Source organism: Rana temporaria, chromosome 6 (genome assembly GCF_905171775.1).
Source record: "Rana temporaria chromosome 6, aRanTem1.1, whole genome shotgun sequence".
NCBI classification, from domain to species: domain Eukaryota; kingdom Metazoa; phylum Chordata; class Amphibia; order Anura; family Ranidae; genus Rana; species Rana temporaria.
This window is the reverse complement of record NC_053494.1, coordinates 5,590,720-5,612,908: the sequence shown is the minus strand read 5'-3', so window position 1 is coordinate 5,612,908 and position 22,189 is coordinate 5,590,720. Positions and strand designations below refer to the sequence as shown.

The 22,189-nt window shown below is 45.4% G+C and overlaps 1 protein-coding gene across 3 annotated transcripts in view; it reads left to right on the top strand.

The window, feature by feature from the left end:
- Window positions 1-18,892, top strand: part of LOC120942947 — a 28,543-nt gene extending 9,651 nt beyond the window's left edge. For 2 of the 3 annotated variants that reach the window (XM_040355927.1, XM_040355930.1), the window contains 8 exons: window positions 2,246-2,511; window positions 2,590-2,712; window positions 5,756-5,933; window positions 7,789-7,950; window positions 10,085-10,099; window positions 12,561-13,511; window positions 16,684-16,722; window positions 18,549-18,892. In XM_040355927.1, the coding sequence (XP_040211861.1) occupies window positions 2,246-2,511; window positions 2,590-2,712; window positions 5,756-5,933; window positions 7,789-7,950; window positions 10,085-10,099; window positions 12,561-13,511; window positions 16,684-16,722; window positions 18,549-18,625 (1,811 nt within the window). In that variant the 3' untranslated portion in view covers window positions 18,626-18,892. Of the gene's footprint in view, window positions 1-2,245; window positions 2,512-2,589; window positions 2,713-5,755; window positions 5,934-7,788; window positions 7,951-10,084; window positions 10,100-12,560; window positions 13,512-16,683; window positions 16,816-18,548 lie in introns of all 3 variants that reach the window. The other variant, XM_040355929.1, reaches the window with a different exon arrangement.
- The last annotated feature ends 3,297 nt before the right edge of the window (window positions 18,893-22,189 follow it).

Genomic DNA, 22,189 nt, shown 5'->3' with positions numbered 1-22,189 from the left:
TCGTATCTATGCGCCATATCCACAGTACAAGATACGCCTGAATTTTGGCTTCCTACGACCGACGTAAGTCTCCTACGCCGTCGTATCTTGGGTGCATATTTACGCTGGCCGCTAGGGGCGCTTCCATTGATTTACGCGTCGAATATGCAAATGACCTAGATACGCCGATTCACGAACGTACTTGCGCCCGTCGCAGTAAGCTACGCCGTTTACGTAAGGCGTACGTCTGGTGTAAAGATAAACCACTAAATAGCTGGTCTAAGTCGTGTAGGGTATGGACGTTGGAACTGCCGTCGGATTTTACATCGTTTGCGTAAGTCGTACGTGAATATGGCTGGGCGTAGGTTACGGTCACGTCTTATGAATTGAGCCGGCGTATCTTAGGGAGTAAATTCGACGTGATTCTGAGCATGCGCACGCATGCGCCGTTCGTTCGGCGCTTCATTTACATGGGGTCACGATTAATTTTAATACAATACGCCCGCTACCTGCCTACTTTGAATTAGGCGGGCTTACGCCAGCCCATTTACGATACGCCAACGCAACTTACGGAGCAAGTGCTTTGAGAATACTGTACTTGCCTCTCTATGTTACTTCGGCGTAGCGCAAATGAGATGCACTACGCCGATCTAAGATACGCCGCTGTACCTGAATCTGGCCCCAGATGTCTTTGAACCCCATGGCCCCCATGAGCTGAGCTGTGTTGGCCTTGTGGTCAAGAGACAGACGTCACAATAGAACACCATATGTGGATGAACCAATCAGATGCACCCATATATGATGATGCTTGCTTATGTCACTTTGTCTATTAAAGCTGTGATTTGAATAAAATTCCACCCTTTTCGGTTGGAGATGACGAAGACAGCAGCGTGACTATTTCCTCGTGTTTTGCATGCTCACATCATCATAGATTCGGCTCAGCGGCAGAATAGAACACGTGTCCTGGAATTGAGCCAGGGAAAATCCATTACAAGGTTTTTGATTGATAACACATTTCATACATAATCATTTATTCCTCAAAGATCGGGTATGGATTGTATCTTTCCCAGGCGAGTTAGTTCGCGTTTGTAGCGCTATACAAGTCATTCATTCATTCACAGTGTATTCAAGGTTTAATTTCCCCAAGGAAATATCTGTAGCCCAGATTATTCCACCCCCCCTTAGGCCCCTTTCACACGGACGGCTGTTTTGCCGCAGTTAAAAGCATGTTTATTTTCTGTGAAATGAAAGACTCCAGGCACAGCGATCAGCTGCATTTGTACGGTGCGATTAGCTGCGTTTACATGCGGTTGCGTTTAGCTGCGGCACAATATTGAACAGGGATCCGACTTGTATCTATGCCAATACCAGGCACTGTGTATGGTATGAATCATGAGGGGGAAATTTTAAATAAAAAAAAACGGCATTGGTTCCCCCTCCAAAATCATACCAGGCATACTAGCTGATTATGGCTTTTGCTTTTTAGGTTTAAAAAAAAAAAAATTACAGCGGGTATACAACCGCTTTAACCTAAAATTTTCTCTACAATGTTTAACAAAGCTGCCTAAAGCTTTTGTAATGTTTTACAACAGAATAAGTACTTAGGGCCAGATTCACATAGAACTGCGGCGGCGTAACGTATCGTAGATACGTTACACCGCCGCAAGTTCTCATCGCAAGTGCCTGATTCACCAAGCACTTGCATGAAAACTTACGCCGACGGCCTCCGGCGTAAGCCCGCGTAATTCAAAGGGGCGTGTGCCATTTAAATTAGGCGCGCTCCTGCGCCAGACCTACTGCGCATGCTCCGTTTTGAAATTCCCGCCGTGCTTTGCGCGAAGTGACGTCATTTTTTCGAACGGCGACGTGCGTAGCGTACTTTTGTATACCCGGACGTCTTACGCAAGAATTTTTTTTTTTTTAATTTCGACGCGGGAACGACGGCCATACTTTACACAGCACATACATGGGCGACGTACCGAACGCGAAAAACCGTTGTGGATCGCCATAAAACCTCATTTGCATACCCGACGCTGGAATACGACGTGAACTCCACCCAGCAGCGGCCTAAGATCCTAAGATCCGACAGTGTAAAACAATTACACCTGTCGGATCTTAGGGCTATCTATGCGTAACTGATTCTATGAATCAGCCGCATAGATACTCTGAGAGATACGACGGAGTATCTGAGATACTCCGTCGTATCTCTGCTGTGAATCTGGCCCTTACTTACTAAAAAATAAATCAATTGTTGTTGTACTTTCAGAAACAAAGGAATCAATCACCACTGACAAAAGCACTTTCTTGCAAAGCTTAATAGGCGACGATTGGAGATCTAAATTTGATGATTTTGATTTGTATGACCAAATGGCAAAATGCAATCAGTCCCTCCTCTATGGGCTGAAGAGAGCTCTACAGATTTCCCCCGCTGAGTCCATCATTGCCATAGTTACTTCTGGCTCCATGGCGGATTACAATGACACTCAGCTCCTGTCTGAGGTGTATACATTGCTGGAGGAAAAAAAGTCCCAAGTAAGAACCTTTCAGATAAAATCTTACATCGTCTACGTATCTCTGACCCATGGGTAAATCTTTGATCTTTCTCTGCAGGTTTATTTTGTGTGGCACTTTTGGTCTTGTGCAGTGAACGATGACCAAAGAGATATATTCAATCAGTTGTCATTTCTTAGTTTTGGAGAATTTATCAGTGCACCAAATATACAAAACTTCAAGGTAGGAAGTCATCTTTACATGCATATTAGTGAAGATTATGACTTTGGTGTGGACAGCCTCAGAATACTTTAGAAAATACTTTCACATTATATACAAATTCCTAATGTATGTGTTTGCAATAAGAGTGACAGAAGGGTCTGGAAGGATATCGGAACAAAATCTTACTTATTTATCCCTTTGCTTACATGGGTTGTATGCATCCTATGCAGTGCTGTATCCTGGCCTAGGCCAACAAGGCCCAGGCCTAGGGCAGCACTTTTCAGGGGGGCAGCACGGAAAGAGTCCCCGCCGGCTTGTAGCGGCAGCCTTATGCGGCGGACTGGGCTGAGAGACAAATTAGTCTAGCACCCCCATTATTTTTAACTTTGGATAGATTAAGGGGGATGTTATAGCCCCTGTCAGTTTATTTTTTACCATCCCCGTCCCATTGCAGAAATTTCCCTACACTTCCTACCCCATAGCCAAACAGGAAGTGAGAGGAAATCTACGCAAATTAAGGGAATTCATTGCCCCACCAAACGGCCCTCAGAACTAGTGTCCCCACTCAATTTTTTTAGGGTGGGTCTTAAACAGAAAGGGGCGTGACCTTGCCAGGAGGGGGTGTATCATATTTAAATTAGGGGGTGTGCAAGTTTAGTCAGGCCTAGGGCAGCACAAATCCTAAATACACCTCTGATCCTATGCATTAAGGTAAAAAAACATCTGACAGCACCGCCCCCCCCCCCCCCCGAGCCCCCATTTTACTTACCTCACCCATCGAAAGTCCCGGGCGCGTTCTCGTCATCCTGTTCGGTTCCCAGCCTGGCCGTTGATTTGCTAGGCTGGACGGATTGATAGCAGCGCAGCCATTGGCTGGCGCTGCCGTCAATCACAGCGGATGACGCGGCGTGCTGGGGGGCGGGGCCGAGTGCTACAGTCGGCGGCTATGGCCGCCGCTGTATCACGGGAGCGCGCTCGCAAAAGCTTTCCACCATGTGAGCTCGCATGAAGGTGGAAAGCTTTTGCGAGGAGGAGCCGAGACAGCCGCCGAGGGACCCTAGAAGACATGGATCGGGGGCCACTCTGTGCAAATCAATCTGCACAGTGGAGGTAAGTATAACATGTTTATTTTTTTTTTTTTTTAAATCTTGCCTTTAGTGTTCCTTTAAGTGGGCAATTGGTCAGTTTTTCCCCAGATAATGGTTTATTTTTCCTTTTAGATATGAAGATATTTACCCCCATTTGTCTGGGTAGTTATAATGTTTAGCTGGGAGCTAAAATCCTAATTTGTAGGGCAGTGACTCTTGACTGATGCCGCGTGGACACGGTCGTTTTTCGGCATGAAAAAAAAATGTAATTTTTCTGCATGTTCAAAAAACAAAGTTTTTCCAACTTCATCATTAAAAACGATGTTCCCCACACACCATCGTTTTTGAAAAATGATGAACAAAGTGCGGTGACGTACAACACGTATAACGGCACTCTGAAGGGGAAGTTCTATTCGCCTTTGGGCTGCTTTTACTGTAGCTGATTCCTTGTTAGTAAAAGACGATTCGCGCTTTTTTGCCTGTTACAGCGTGATGAATGTGCTTACTCCATTATGAACGGTAGTTTTACCAGAACGAGCGCTCCCGTCTCATAACTCGCTTCTGGGCATGCACGGGTTTAAAACGTAGTTTTAACCCACACACGATCATTTTTTACAACCCCAAAAACGGCATTTTAAAAAACGACATAAAAAAATGCAGCATGTTAGAAATTTTTTTTTTCGTTTTTCAGAAGCCGAAAAACGATGTGAAGCCCACACACCATCATTTTAAATGACGTTTTTAAAAACGTTGTTTTTTTTAATGCCGAAAAACAACCGTGTGTATGCGGCATTAGAGTCTAGTCCCAAAAGGCTTGTTCATATGAGCCTTGCTCTCTTAAGAGCAAACTGAATTTGGATCCCTCTTCAGAGAGTGTTTGACAGGCAGTGTATAGCGTCTTCACTGCCTGTTTTAATCCCTTGAAGCTTGCCCCCAGAATATAATTCTTGCCGCAACTGTAAAGTAATTATGGCCACTGCAGCTAAAGGGAGATGTTGAGAGGGGTTCAAAAACATGGCTCAGCCACTGAGTTTAAGAGCCCCCCCATTAGCTTTCAATTAGCAAGTGTGTTAACCTGCCATTTGTTCTCCTTCCGTTGAACATTGGGCTGTCTTTCAGGTCTATTGGATAGGCTCCCAATGGTCGACTGAAGGGGTGCACATGGCAGTGGCAAAGACCGAGGCTCAGCACTCTCAGCCTGCACCTAAGCTATTGCCTTACAATTGGCAGAAGCATTGTCAACCTGCCATATGTACTCCTTTCGTTAACCGTTTGTCTGCCTATGAAGTCTATTGGATAGTCTCCCAATTGTCAACTAAAGGGGTTCACAAGGCAGTAGCAGAGGCAGAGGCTCAGCACAATAAATCTGCACCTAAGCCATTGCCTTACAATTAGCAGTAGCATTATCAACATGCCCTATGTGCTTCTTCAGTTGACCATTGGTCTGCCTATCGGGTCTATTGGATAGGCTAACAAAGATCAATGGAAGTGCCCTAACCTGAGCTTGCTTCCCGTTTTTTCCTTCAGTCTCCTGCTATTGTACTCTGCATATGCTAGTTGTCTCCCCCAGTTGGGCATACCTTGGGGCCGCGACTTGGTTCCAGCTTGCTGCAAGTCCACCCCCATGGTGAAGAAGCAGGCTGGGGCTCAGACTCCTTGCCCTGGGGAACTCTGAGTTAGTGAACTACAGGGGCTCAATATCAGACTCCTGGGCAGGAGGGGAGTATATGTGCCCAGTAAGCAAGTCGTTAAAAACAAAATTTAATATAGAAATTTGTATACAGGCTTTATATAGTGTGAACAGTTTTCTCAAAGCTTTATACAGTAGCTTTTTTTTTTTTCTCCCTGGGCAGACCAGGCATTTAAAGTAAATACTGATTTACCACAATCAACAGCACATACTACTTCATACTTGACCTCATTTTATTTTTTATTTATTTTTAAGGTTGATTTTTTTTCTCTCTCTTATTTGGCAGTTTATTCAGTCTCTGAAATTGCTTATGTCTAAACCTCTAAATTCCTCTGTGCGAATCCTGGATGTAAATGCAAGTGTTACAGACACATATACAGAAGCATTTAATGTTGGACAATCCTTGATATTTTTACTGATCGCAAGAGATGAAACCTTCGCCCTGCAACTCACTGATCCAAAAGGTAAGATCGTTGTTGTAGAGAACCGGCTAAAAGTGATTGTAACGGAACCCCAAATGGGACAGGGGTTAACGCCGTTTAAGATATTCCATTCCGAACATTCTTAGAACATTCAACAGACACCATAAGCCCTCAATGACAGATTCGACGTTTGTATGTTTTTCGATGCTTCGTCGAATCTTCGTCGTTCATGTTGAATTGTCATGTTAGTTCTAGTTATTTTACTGCTCCTCCTCTTTGGTTACAATCAGCCAATAACATTCATCATCATCATTATTTTTATTTTACTTCCCCCACCCAATTCCAGCAGCGATCTTTTCTCTCTATAATGTGGAATCTTTTCTCTCTATAATGTGGAATCTTTTCTCTCTATAATGTTGAATCTTTTCTCTCTATAATGTTGAATCTTTTCTCTCTATAATGTCCAATCTTTTCTCTCTATAATGTCCAATCTTTTCTCTCTATAATGTCGAATCTTTTCTCTCTATAATGTCGAATCTTTTCTCTCTATAATGTCGAATCTTTTCTCTCTATAATGTTGAATCTTTTCTCTCTATAATGTCGAATCTTTTCTCTCTATAATGTTGAATCTTTTCTCTCTATAATGTTGAATCTTTTCTCTCTATAATGTCGAATCTTTTCTCTCTATATAATGTCGAATCTTTTCTCTCTATATAATGTTGAATCTTTTCTCTCTATAATGTCGAATCTTTTCTCTCTATAATGTCGAATCTTTTCTCTCTATAATGTCCAATCTTTTCTCTCTATAATGTTGAATCTTTTCTCTCTATAATGTCGAATCTTTTCTCTCTATAATGTCCAATCTTTTCTCTCTATAATGTTGAATCTTTTCTCTCTATAATGTTGAATCTTTTCTCTCTATAATGTTGAATCTTTTCTCTTTATGTAGAATAATCGTGGACTAATAGAGTTAAGGTTAGGCACATTTGACCAACGAAAACGAAAATAAAGCATTTGTTTATGTCGGATCTTTCGGTTTTCGTATTCTGCACGTTCGTTTTCGTTTGTTAAAACGATAACGAAAATACCTGAAATTCGGACGAAAACGAACGCACATGTCTAATTAGAAACTAGAGATATACAAATGTATAAATAACATTGGGCCAGATTCAGGTAGAATCGCGGTGGCTTAACGTATCGTAGATACGTTACACCGCCGCAATTTTTCATCGCAAGTGCCTGATTCACCAAGCACTTGCGTGAAAAATTACGCCGGCGGCCTCCGGCGTAAGCCCGCGTAATTTAAATGGGCGTGTGCTATTTAAATTAGGCGCGCTCCCGCGCCGGACCTAATGCGCATGCTCCGTTTTCGAAATTCCCACCGTGCTTTGCCCGCAGTGACGTAATTTTTTCGAACGGCGACGCGCGTAGCGTAATTCCGTATTCCCGGACGGCTTACGCAAACGACGTGAATTTTTAAATTTCGACGCGGGAACGGCGGCCATACTTTATACAGCAATACGTTTGCTGTGTAAAGTTAAGGCACCCAAAACGACGACTAACTTTGCGACGGGAAACTAGACTAGCAGCGACGTAGCGAACGTGAAAATCCATCGTGGATTGCCGTAACTCCTAATTTGCATACCCGACGCTGGTTTACGACGCAAACTCCCCCCAGCGGCGGCCGCGGTACTGCATCCTAAGATCCGACAGTGTAAAACAATTACACCTGTCGGATCTTATGGATATCTATGCGTAACTGATTCTATGAATCAGCCGCATAGATACTCTGAGAGATACGACGGAGTATCTCCGCTGTGAATCTGGCCCATTGTTTTTAAGTTGCATATGCCGTTATTTATTGATTGATTGATTTGTTTATTTCATTTAATTTTAGGAAACACGATCAAATTTGAAAAAGTACCTTCCGATTATTACAGCAGACAGAAATTTTTAGATTCTGTAAGTTATCATTTGGTAAAAAGTCCGGCTGCGGGAACCTGGACTCTTAATGCTCAGGGGGAAGGGTCACTTACTGTTCGAATGTTAGGATTTTCTGGTAAGTTTTACTGGCTCGGAATATGAAAATAATATGACTAATACACTAAACAATAGAATAATAGAACTTCATTAGTTCTTTGCCCTGTCTGCTAAACCCATGTCTCTGAGGCCCCATACACATGGGAGGATTTATCCGCGGATACGGTCCAGCGGACCGTTTCCGCGAGATAAATCCTCTCGAGGATTTCAGCAGATTTTAATGCGATGGAGTGTACACACCATCGCATTGAAATCCGCGCCGAAATCCTCTGGCGATGACGTTTCGCGCCGTCGCCGCGATTATGACGCGGCGACGTGCGCGACGCTGTCATATAAGGAATTCCACGCATGCGTTGAATCATTGCGACGCATGCGGGGGGTCCCTTCGGACGGATGGATTCGGTGAGTCTGTACAGACCAGCGGATCCATCCGTGGGATCCGATTCCAGCGGATAGATATTCTGTGCATCTCGACAAATATCTATCTGCTGGAATTCGGAAATATCCGCGGATAAATATCCACCGGAGTGTACACACCATAGAATCTATCCGCTGAAACCCATTCGATGGGATTTATCTGCGGATAGATTCTATGGTGTGTATGGGGCCTTAGGGCTTGTTCACATGTGCGTTGATCTCTGAAGAATTATCTGTGTTTGGGTCACTCTTCAGAGAGCATTTTACAGGCAGTGAAGATGCATTGTACAGTTAAACCTTGGTTTGAGAGCATTTTGCAAGAAAAGCAAGGTTTTTTAATACATTTTGATTTGATACACAAGCGATGTCTTGATATACAAGTAGCATCATATCACAACTGAGTATAAAATAGAAGAGAGGCGCCTCTAATGCCTCATTTACACTGAGCGGAGCGGTTCGAGTCGGTACAGTTTGGAAGGGTTAGAATGGTCCGGCCTATTCAGGTGAGCGTTTCCACTGCAAGTCGATGGAATTTGCAGGTGACCCTGAGAATCCAAATGAGGATCTTGAGACGATCTGAGAATTTCTGATAATCAGCTGGTTGAGTTTGTTACTATCGAGTGTTTGCTGATATCCTTCCCCCCCGGGATCCTGTGAATGTGAAGGCTATAGCCGAATGCTCAATGTTTTCACTGAGCGGATCGGTTTGGGTTGGTTCGGTACGGTACGCTATTTTGAGTGTTTCCATTATGAAAGCGGCCCATACAACCGAACCATACTGCACCATTCTGGGTCCTGCTTCAGATGTGGGGCCATAGAAAATGGTACGGTTTGATTAGGGCGGAGCTACAATACACCGCCGCAAACTTTACAGGTAAGTGATTTGTGAATCAGGCACTTACGCTGTAAACTTGCGGCGGTGTAAAGTAAATCAGATACGTTACGCTGCCGCGGAGCAACGTAAATGTACCTGAATCTGGCCCACTGTATTTTGAAATATCCTAACTCGGTTTGCGAGTGTTGTCTCACAAAACGAGCAGGATTCAGGCCAAAGCGGTGTGCAGTACCGCATTTGGCCTGAGGTGGGGCGCCGGTCGGGGCCGTTCGGAAATGATCGGAAATACTCAGAAATACTACGAGTCTTTGCGAGGATTGCCGAGGTCAGCCGAGCCGCCCTCGGGCCTTTCCTGCTGTTTCCGAGGCTCTCCGGAGCCCCCCCACCTCTGGCCACATGCGGTATTGCAGGCCATTGAAGTCAATGCAGAACAAATTATTTTTGTTTCCATTGACTTTAATGGGGAAACTCGCTTTGATATGTGAGTACTTTGGATTACGGGCATTCTCCTAGAATCCGTAATCCGAGGTTCCACTGTATTAGCTTTTTACTCCAGGAGTAAAGAATGCTTTGTCAGTTCTAAAGAAATAATGCATCTAAATGTAACTAAACCCATTAGATTTTAACAAACAACAAGCTTTATTCAGCAGGTGGTTAGGAGACAAAGGAACAAGAGAATAATCAAAGTCTTAAAAGTTTTTGAACCCTGAAGCTCCATTCTGCAAGGAGACGTTTTATTCTCCACCAGTAACAGTAAAGCAACCTGTGCATATTGTGTAAATTAGGAATTTGTTATAATTTTTGTCATAAAATGTTAATTGATATAAAATAACGACATGCAAATTGAAAGAGATACAAGGGAAACAATAACTAACTCTCTTATCTTCACATCTTTTTTCAGGGTTGAACATTTCAGGTAAGTCTGGTGGAAAATGGTGATCTTCATAGATGATATGGTACTTTTTTTTACAGCTTTACCATTTCAGTCCTGTAGACAAGGTGACTGCTTCTACCTAGATTTGGCTGTGAAACTGAACTATTACTAATGGTCCCATTGACTGATGGCCTGTTCCTAAAACCACTTCAGCCCCGCAGGATTTGGCTGCCCAAAGACCGGGCCATTTTTGGATGGGTGATCTGTCTATCAAAGTGCCCGGACAAGGGGGAGGGGCTATACATGACGAGGCGCGGCGGGGAACACACAGCTATTCAAATGAAAGCTGTAATGTTCCCTGCACTGATCAACTAGATGGCGACGGCGGCGGCGGGAGGGGGGAGTCCTTGGCTTTCTCTTTGGGGACAAGGCTGCTTTGTGGATAAGGCTGCATTTGGGGACATGGCTGCATTTGTGGATAAGGCTGCATTTGGGGACAAGGCTGCATTTGTGGACAAGGCTGCATTTGGGGACATGGCTGCATTTGGGGACAGGGCTGCATTTGGGGACAAGGTTGCATTTGGGGACAAGGTTGCATTTGGGAACATGGCTGCATTTGGGGACAAGGCTGCATTTGGGGACATGGCTGCATTTGGGGACAAGGATGCATTTGGGGACATGGCTGCATTTGGGGACAGGGCTGCATTTGGGGACAAGGTTGCATTTGGGGACAAGGTTGCATTTGGGGACATGGCTGCATTTGGGGACAAGGCTGCATTTGGGGACATGGCTGCATTTGGGTACAAGACTGCATTTGTGGATAAGGCTGCATTTGGGGACAAGGTTGCATTTGGGGACATGGCTGCATTTGGGGACAAGGCTGCATTTGGGGACATGGCTGCATTTGGGGACACGGCTGCATTTGGGGACAAGGCTGCATTTGGGGACATGGCTGCATTTGGGGACAGGGCTGCATTTGGGGACAAGGTTGCATTTGGGGACAAGGTTGCATTTGGGGACATGGCTGCATTTGGGGACAAGGCTGCATTTGGGGACATGGCTGCATTTGGGGACAAGGATGCATTTGGGGACATGGCTGCATTTGGGGACAGGGCTGCATTTGGGGACAAGGTTGCATTTGGGGACAAGGTTGCATTTGGGGACATGGCTGCATTTGGGGACAAGGCTGTATTTGGGGACATGGCTGCATTTGGGTACAAGACTGCATTTGTGGATAAGGCTGCATTTGGGGACAAGGTTGCATTTGGGGACATGGCTGCATTTGGGGACAAGGCTGCATTTGGGGACAAGGCTGCATTTGGGGACATGGCTGCATTTGGGGACACGGCTGCATTTGGGGACAAGGCTGCATTTGGGGACAGGGCTGCATTTGTGGATAAGATTGCATTTGGGGACATGGCTGCATTTGGGGACATGGCTGCATTTGGAGACAGGGCTGCATTTGTGGATAAGGCTGCATTTGGGGACAAGGTTGCATTTGGGGACATGGCTGAATTTGGGGACAAGGCTGCATTTGGGGACATGGCTGCATTTGGGGACAAGGCTGCATTTGGGGACAAGGCTGCATTTGGGGACAGGGCTGCATTTGTGGATAAGGCTGCATTTGGGGACAAGGTTGCATTTGGGGACATGGCTGCATTTGGGGACAAGGCTGCATTTGGGGACATGGCTGCATTTGTGCATAAGGCTGCATTTGGGGACAAGGCTGCATTTGGGGACATGGCTGCATTTGGGAGCAACGCTGCATTTGGGGACAAGGCTGCATTTGGGGACATGGCTGCATTTGTGCATAAGGCTGCATTTGGGGACAAGGCTGCATTTGGGGACAGGGCTGCATTTGTGGATAAGGTTGCATTTGGGGACATGGCTTCATTTGGGGACAGGGCTGCATTTGTGGATAAGGCTGCATTTGGGGACAAGGCTGCATTTGTGGATAAGGCTGCATTTGGGGACATGGCTGCATTTGTGCATAAGGCTGCATTTGGGGACAAGGCTGCATTTGGGGACAGGGCTGCATTTGTGGATAAGGTTGCATTTGGGGACATGGCTTCATTTGGGGACAGGGCTGCATTTGTGGATAAGGCTTCATTTGGGGACAGGGCTGCATTTGTGGATAAGGCTGCATTTGGGGACAAGGCTGCATTTGTGGATAAGGCTGCATTTGTGGATAAGGCTGCATTTGGGAACAAAGCTGCATTTGGGGACAAGGCTGCATTTGGGGACACATGGCTGCATTTGGGGACACATGGACACATTTAAAAGAAAGTATCGGTAATCGGTATCGGCGAGTACATGAAAAAAAGTATCAGTACTCGTACTCGGTCCTAAAAATGTGGTATCGGGACAACCCTAATACCTACCTTTGCATCACCTTTGGTACAGCCCTCGAATTTGCAATGAATCAACCTATTTTATATTTCTGCTCAAGCAAAATATTCACCTTCACTTTGAAAATAACAAAAAATTGTTTCTTCTTTCTTAGGAAACTGCTCCGACTCTGACTGTCACCCGAATGCAACGTGTGGAGAGTTTGGTGGGGACCAACAATGCACATGTAAAGAGGGGTTTGCAGGAGACGGGTCGTCTTGTGAGGACATGGATGAATGCCAGGACCAATACGCCAACAACTGTAGACGTTATGGTGGTACCTGTGTGAACACCATTGGCTCTTACACCTGTAAATGTAACGCTGGATTGGAGTATAAAGAAGGAATTGGCTGTGTTGACATTAATGAGTGTGCGGACAGCTCTCTGAATGACTGTCTTCCACCAGCAGTATGTGTCAATTATAATGGATATTACTTTTGTAAATGTAACCCTGGATTCGAGCATGAAAAGGGAATTGGCTGTGTTAACATGAATAAGTGTGCGGACCGTTCTCTGAATGACTGTCATCCACTAGCCGTGTGTACCAGTTATTATCGGTCCTACACCTGTACTTGTCCCTATGGATATTACGGAGATGGAAGACACTGCGAGGTCAATGAATGCCAACAAGGAACACCGTGTGCCTCTAATGAAGAATGCATGAAGTCCATTGGATCTTATTCCTGTGTTGACCCTTGCTCCGACCACACCGTATTTAATGACTCTTGGCGCAGTACTTCCAATGTACATAATGATAGTGACTATTCCTATGATTGGGTTCATTGTGACCATGCTCTAAATGGCTGGTATCGGCTTACAGGACAATATGATCAGCGGATGCCCGAGTACTGTGTACCTAAATACAGCTGCGGCACACACGTTCCTATGTGGCTAAACGGCAAACACCCAACAATGGAGGATGGCATTGTGAATCGTACAGCCTGTGGCAACTGGAATCAAAATTGCTGTTCCTGGTCTATTACAATTTCTGCAAAAAAGTGTGCTGAAGGATATTATGTCTATAAACTGCAGCGGACACCAACTTGCCCCCTGGCCTACTGCGTAGGTAAGTGTTTACACAATGTCAGGTCAATGCTATACCCTTTTTTCTTAGGCTGGGATCACACTATTGCGCGTTCCCCGCATCCAATTCGCAATAGCATCGAGCCAGTTCACATATCTCCGCTGCGGCTCAGGTGCATATTTGCACAGGTGTCCTGTGCATCTTTTGGTTCGTTTCAGGTCCAAATTCAGCCCAAAGTTTGGGCTGAAATCGGACCTAAAATGTTGAATGGGGACGCACTGGACCCCTGCTGTGAGCCACATGTGACGAGTGTGTGAACCCAGCCTTAGGCCCCATACACACCACCGAACATGTCTGCTGAAACTGGTCCGCGGACCAGTTTCAGCAGACAAGTTCGGTCGTGTGTACAGCCGAGCGGACAGGATTCCAGCAAACATTTGCCCGCCGGGCCTTTTCCCAGCGGACAAATATTCCTGGACTTGTTTTAAAACAGCCCGCTGGAATCCTGCCCGCTCCGACATGTTCGGTCGTCTGTACAGACCTACCATACATGTCCGAGCGCCCGCCCTCCCTCGCATGCGTCGAATGACTTCAACGCATGCGTGGAAGCATTTAACTGGCAGGGCCGCCCACGCCGCCGCGTCATCGTCGCGGCGACGGCGCGGACACGCCCCGCGTATTGTTTACGCGTGGATTTCTGTATGATGGTGAGTACAGCCACCATACAGAAATCCCCGGGCATACATGTACGGTGAAAACGGTCCGGCGGACCGGTTTCGTCGTACATGTATGCTCGTCTGTACGCGGCCTTAGAGTGACACTAAGAGGTCTATGTATTAAAAAAAAAATTGTTGTGTGGATGACAAACATTCGTACAATCAGGACGAAAATTGCCGTACTTCCTCTATTATGTGTGATTGATATACAGTACATGCTCAGCGCCATCTAGTGGCCACAGTACATTTTGTTCCTGCTTGAGGCATTTCTAAATAATTAATTAAAGCAGAGGTTCACCCTCAAAGTGAACTGTATAGCTAACCTATCTCCAGCCTTCATAAATCAGTGTAGCATTGTCATTTTTTGTTATATGTGTACCCTTACCTGTATTCTTGTTGACTTCCGGGTCTTCTTCCCTGCGGGGAGTGGGCATGTCGCTCCTTTTCCCCGACTACTTTCGGCGTAATGTGATCTGTGCGCAAGGTCTCCTGGGAGTGACGGGGCGTGTATTCTAAATGACGTCACCCGTTGTCATGGTACTGACTGTAATCAGGAAGTGTTGAAGGCGAGGCTCACGCTGCTCACCGTCAAAACAGTGCATGCGCGGGATCCTGCGGTGCATGATGGGGGCATTCCGTCAAGAAATCCAGGAAGTGCTTGCTTGTGGGATTCAAAATGCCCACAAGCAAGATGGAAAAGCCCTGGTGGATTTTTTCTAAATTCTTCTTTCAAACGAAAACGGAGCGGACGGACGTAACAGCGCCTAGCAGGTGAGTAGTACCTAGCTAGCTCTGTTACCAGGCTTTGGAGATTTAAAAAAAATAGCTAAACCCACGGAACCCCCGCTTTAAATTCATTAATTAGCCACCTCAATATCCGGACACTTCAACCCTTTCCTGCCCCTGCCAATGTTAAGCTTTCAGAACTCTAAGGCCCCGTACACACGACCGGATCTATCCGCTGGAACTGGTCCGACGGACCAGTTTCAGCGGACAGATCCGGTCGTGTGTAGGCCCTACCGGACAATTGTCCGGCGGATCGGACAGTTTCCAGCGGACAAAAATTTCTTAGCCTGCTAAGAAATCTGTCCGCTGGAAACCTGTCCGTCGGACGTGTTCGTTCGTCTGTACAGACTCACCGGACACATCCGACCAACCGCCATCCCTCGCATGCGTCGTACTGATTCGACGCATGCGTGGAAGCATTGAACTTCCAGGGCCGCACACTTCGCCGCGTCATCATCGCGGCGACGGCGCGGCCACGTCGCGACACGTCACTGCGTTTGTTTTCCGCGGGGATTTTGGTCTGATGGTGTGTACAGCCATCAGACCAAAATCCGGCAGCGGACATGTCCGATGGAAACGGTCCGGCGGACCGTTTTCATCGGATAATCCGGTCGTGTGTACAAGGCCTCACACTTTGAATGACAAATACTGTACCCAAATGAAACTTTTATACAGCCCTAATGGCTGTATAAGCAATAATTTCTGACAGTTCTATGCTGCCTTTATGCAGCCATTGAGAACTACTGTGATTGCTGTGTTTGTCTCTTACTTGGCGGTGATTGGCCCTGTATCATGTGATCACTGTAACCAATCACATAGTTCTCAATAGCTGGATGTAATGCCTTGTACACACAATCGGAATTTCCGATGGAAAAAGTCAGACGGAATTTTTTCATCCGATATTCTGACCGTGTGTGTGTCCCATTAGACTTTTTCCTTCGGAATTTAGAAAGAGAACATTTTTCTCAGCTCATCGTAGTGTTGTACGTCACTGCGTTCTTGACGGTCGGAATTTGGTGTGACAGTGTGTATGCAAGACAGCTTGAACGGAATTCCGTCTGAAAATCTGATCATGTATACAAGGCATTAGACAATCATGTTTACTAATGGACATGTGATTGTTGTGATTGGTCACAGTGATCACATGGTAACAGGGTGGAACACAGCTGCTCTGTACTTTAATCGTTGATCCGCTGTGTCCAGTGGAAACAGCAGTCACAGGATTGTAAAATACATGTGAATAAATAAGAGTGCACTGTAAGTCCAAAATATAAAAGAAAGAAAGAAATGTACGATCGCGGCGTTGTACAGTTTAGCTGCTTCGACGAATCTTCTTAGAACATCCGACAGACACCATAAGCCTTCAATGACAGATTCGAAGAGTAACTAAATAAATGTATTTTTCGGATGAAAAATAAATTCAGAGACAAAATATTTCAGTGTGCACGTGTCTATTGGAAACTAAGCTCCGCCTACAGACAGCTCTCATTTGGGGTAGGTCGGAAATTAGTTTCCAACCACATGACCAATATTTGTGCCTTTTGTAATTTTTAATTTTTCAATTTTTATTTTTCCTAAAACTATTAAAAAGTTTAAAATAAAAAACAAAAAATAAATAAATACATACTTGAATATAATAAATATATTTTTAAATCAGAGTTTAGTGTTTAAACTCAATATAATAAACTCTCATATATTACATTCTATTTCAGAATCTTATAATAGCTGCTCAGCGGTGGACTGCGCTCCGGGTAAGGAATGTAAAATTGTGGATGGAGTTCAGGGATGTCATTTAAAAAATTAATAATATGTACCTGAAGGGATCCAACTGAGAAATTTAGCAGGTAAATTATTAAAAGAATATTTCAATACATTTTTAGATTTTTTTTTAATGAATGAAGTAAGGCAGGGATGTAACCCCATCAGGTTTTATTTGTAATTTGTGTCCCATTGGAGAGATTTCCAAGTGAGAAGAAATCCCTCAATATTGGGGGGAATCCTCTGTTCCTGCCTGATTAGAGAGGGTTAATCTTCCTAACAGGGACATTGAAAGAATCCTGATTCCTCTATATAGATCTTTATATCACTAGAGGAATCACCAGCAGAAGGAAGGAGGTCCTGATCCCTCTATATAGATCTTTATATCACTAGAGGGATCACCAGCAGGAGGAAGGAGGTCCTGATCCCTCTATATAGATCTTTATATCACTAGAGGAATCACCAGCAGGAGGAAGGAGGTCCTGATTCCTCTATATAGATCTTTATATCACTAGAGGGATCACCAGCAGGAGGAAGGAGGTCCTGATTCCTCCATATAGATCTTTATATCACTAGAGGAATCACCAGCAGGAGGAAGGAGGTCCTGATTCCTCTATATAGATCTTTATATCACTAGAGGAATCACCAGCAGGAGGAAGGAGGTCCTGATTCCTCTATATAGATCTTTATATCACTAGAGGGGTCACCAGCAGGAGGAAGGAGGTCCTGATTCCTCTATATAGATCTTTATATCACTAGAGGAATCACCAGCAGGAGGAAGGAGGTCCTCACTCCTCTATATAGATCTTTATATCACTAGAGGGGTCACCAGCAGGAGGAAGGAGGTCCTGATTCCTCTATATAGATCTTTATATTACTAGAGGGATCACCAGCAGGAGGAAGGATGTCCTGATTCCTCTATATAGATCTTTATATCACTAGAGGGATCACCAGCAGGAGGAAGGAGGTCCTGATTCCTCTATATAGATCTTTGTATCACTAGAGGGGTCACCAGCAGGAGGAAAGAGGTCCTGATTCCTCTATATAGATCTTTCGTTTTTACTAGAAGGAAGCAGATCCTAAGTTGTGTTGTACAATGCTGATTTGTACTGTATAAATGCACAATCACAATACCTTCAGTAACATCTTTTGCAAATATTTCCTTAACCTGTGGAGGTTTAGGAGATTTTTCGAGCACCTACGGGTAAGCCTTAACCTAGGATTACCTGTAGGTAAAAGTGGTTGTAAAGAGTTTACAACCACTTTAAAGTCCATCCTCTTTGATGCTACATACACATGGCATGGATGGCAAGAGGCTAAGGAGCCTCTACAGTCATGATGTTCAACCTGCTCCCCAGGCATGCATCCCTTTGGTATATGATGTGTGGCCCTCGGACCTCAGTAGTCTGTAGTGGGAACAATGTTTAGGTTAATAGCATTGATCTTTACCAGACTCATGTTTCCCAAGTTCATATTGCCTTCTGAGGCATATCTCCAGCCAAAAATGTATCCTGCCCACACTCTCTGATCCCCTTTATTAGGTCTGCAGTTTCTGACCGTTCTCTCAAGCATTTCGTATATTGAGCGTTATTTCTGGCCCTTTGGCGATGTCAGAGGCCAGATTTGAAGCCCCCCTATAGCTCATACTTGACATTACTGCTCTACAGTGGTCTGCAGTGTAAATGATAAGGTGATCTTTTGCACTTGAAACTTTAAATTTCTCTACATACTAACCTGAATAGGGTGACTGTCATCTCATGTTGACGGGTTCTTCCTACGTATTGTAAAACCATAATTTATATTTGTTTCTGTCTTCCAGGCACTGCTGAACCTACAAGAAAACTTTTCATGCTTGCTTTTGTTTTGCTGCCGCTTTACACTTCTGCCATTTTGTAGCATTATATATGTGTATATTCATGGAACATTTAGAGAGTAGTGTAACCCGAACTCCAGCCTATCCCCAGGCGGCATCCTTTGTGACGAAACACGTAGGTAGGGTGGAGCCTACAACTGTGACATCATCACATGATTCATCTCTGATTGGGGGCCTGGAGGGAAGACGCTATAACTTTTAATCGCTTGGATTCTATAACATGCTGATTTTATCTGGATTCTTGTAAGTGCATTCATTCGTTTTATAATTAAATTGTTTTTTACATACTGCATTATGGAAGAGTTGTTTTTGTTTTTATCTCTGGGTTCTGCTGGAGCAGTGTGAGCGGAGAGAGACATATATGGTTTGAGGGAGACCTTATTCCCCCATGCCCTGTTTGACCACCCGTAGTTCAGTGGTCATCTGGTAAGCAGTTTGTAGAACTCTGGGGGTGGAGCAGGATCTTCTTTGATTCCCTATATTAGGTTCAAATAATCTTCCCTTCACTTGCTGTATGTGTAACAGAGAACATGGAGGATGCCTTTTTTTTTTTCATCTGCTTCTATGGAAATTCAGTTAGGCCTTGTACACACGACCAAACATGTCCGCTGAAACTGGTCCGTCGGAACCAGTTTCCGCGGACATATCCGACCGCGTGTAGGGCCTACCGGACAGTTTTCCGGCCTAGTGGACAGGTTTCCAGCGGACAAAAGTTTCTTAGAATGCTAAGAAACTTGTCCGCTGGAAGCCTGTCCGTCGGACATGTCCGATGGTCAGTACGACTCATCAGACATGTCCGCTGGCCCGAAATCCCACGCATGCGTCAAAGTGATTCGACGCATGCGTGGAAGCATTGAACTTCCTGGTGTGCGCACGTCGCCGCGTCATCGTCGCCGCCACGTCACAGCGTATTCTGTCCGCGGGGAATTTGGTCTGATGGTGTGTACACACATCAGACCAAATGATCCCAGCAGACATGTCCGATGAAAACGGTCCGCGGACCGTTTTCATCGGACATGTCTGGTCGTGTGTACGAGGCCTTACAGTTCATATATTTTGTTATTGCATGATTTTGTACTTATCGCTCTGACAGTGCGATTTATGTTCATATATTCAACATTCATTGTTTCATTGTCCGTATATACTCGAGTATAAGCCGACCCGAATATAAGCCGAGGCTCCTAAGTTTACCACACAAATCTGGGAAAACGTATTGACTCGAGTAAAGGCTTAGGGTGGGAAATGCAACAGCTACTGTAAGTGGAAAAGCTGGTCAACAATGGCCATTTTCAGCCTCACTGTGCCAGTTCTCAGCCTCACTTTGCCCATTTGCAGCCTCATTGTGCCCATTGCGTCCATCTGCAGCCTCACTGTGCCCATCTGCAGCCTCACTGTGCCCATTGCGTCCATCTGCAGCCTCACTGTGCCCATCTGCAGCCTCACTGTGCCCATTGCGTCCATCTGCAGCCTCACTGTGCCCATTGCGTCCATCTGCAGCCTCACTGTGCCCATCTGCAGCCTCACTGTGCCTATCTGCAGCCTCGCTGTGCCCTCACTCATTTACCTTTGATCTCCCCCCATATATACAATACATGCTTTTTCCTAAATATAAATGGCAGCAAAGAATGGCTGATTTTGAAGGGTCCAAAAATGATTTATTGTATTTTTTATCAATAACAAAACATCCATCCCCTATACGAGGGGTGCCCAACATTTTAAAGAGTGAGGGCCACTTAAGCGACTTGGTAACCAATCGGGGGCCACAATGAGCAGAGCGGGTGGATGGCATGTCCGTGTCTGCTTTGCATATGCAGAGCGGACATGGACAGAGCCCACTATACTCTTTTTTTTTTATGGGGATCGGATTGGAGGTAGGACACAAGTCGGTTTATGTCTGCCACTACTATGGCCTTGTACACACGATAGGATAGCCAGGGGACAACGGTCTAAAGGACCGTTGTCTTAGGTTAACCGATGAAGCAGACTGATGGTCCTTCGCGCCTACACACCATCGGTTAAATAACCGATCGTGTCAGAACGCGGTGACGTAAAACACAACGACTTGCAGAAAAAAAATGAAGTTCAATGCTTCCAAGCATGCGTCGACTTGATTCTGAGCATGCGTGGGTTTTTAACCGATGCTTTTGCATACTAACGATCATCGGTTTTGACCTATCGGTTAGGCGTCCATCGGTTACATTTTAAAGCAAGTTCCTATTTTTTTAACCGAAGGTTAAATAACCTATGGGGCTCACACACGATCGGTTTTGACCGATGAAAACGGTCCTTCAGGACGTTGTCCTCTGGTTAACCTATCGTGTGTACGAGGCCTTAGAGGTGAAAGGAGGGTCCAATTCGTCAGACTGTCGAACTGACCGTGTGACAGGGGCCCAAGGCTGCTTTCACACTGATGTGCTGCAGTTTACCCGCACTATGGGTGCAACACAGTGTACTTTTGGCTTTCCTGCACTTTGCAATAGACTTATAGCTAGATTCAGGATGGCGAGCGCATACTTGCGGCGGCGTAGCTTATGGCATTTAGGCTACGCCGCCGTAAGTTCGCGAGGCAAGTACATGATTCACAATGTACTTGCCTGCTAAGTTATGGCGGCGTAGCCTAAAGCGGACGGGCGTAAGGGCGCTTAATTCAAAATAGGCTGAGGGGCGTGTTTTATGTTAAAGCGGGGGTTCACCCTAAGAGGGCACTTTTTCCCCTTAGATTCCTGCTCGTTTTCTCTAGGGGAATCGGCTATTTGTTTTAAAATATGTGCAGTACTTACCCGTTTTCGAGATGCATCCTCTCCGTCGCTTCCGGGTATGGGCTGCGGGAATGGGCGTTCCTTCTTGATTGACAGTCTTCCGAGAGGCTTCCGACGGTCGCATCCATCGCGTCACGATTTTCCGAAAGAAGCCGAACGTCGGTGCGCAGGCGCAGTATAGCGCCGCACCGACGTTCGGCTTCTTTCGGCTACGAGTGACGCGATGGATGCGACCGTCGGAAGCCTCTCGGAACACTGTCAATCAAGAAGGAACGCCCGCTCCCGAAGACCCATACCCGGAAGCGACGGAAGAAGATGCATCTCGAAAACGGGTAAGTACGGCTCATATTTTAATACAAATAGCCGATTCCCCTAGACCGAACGAGCAGGAATCTAAGGGGAGAAAAAAAAAATTAATAAATGGGTGAACTCCCGCTTTAATTAGGCTTGACCCGACGTGATTGCAGTTTTTTTGGAACTGCGCATGCGCCGTGCGCCTACATTTCCCAGTGTGCATTGCGGCTAAGTCTGCCGCACGGGCCTATTGATTTCGACGTGGATGTAAACGATGTAAATCCCTATTCACGGACGACTTACGCAAACGACGTAAAATTTTCGAATTTCGACGCAGGAACGGCGGCCATACTTAACATTACTATTCCATCTATTTGATGGAATAACTTTAGGCCGCTAATGTGTTACGTAAACGGCGTATCTGTACTGCGTCGGCCGGGCGTACGTTCGTGAATAGGCGTATCTACTGATTTACATATTCTACGCCGACCACAATGGAAGCGCCACCTAGCGGTCAGCCTAAAAATTACACTT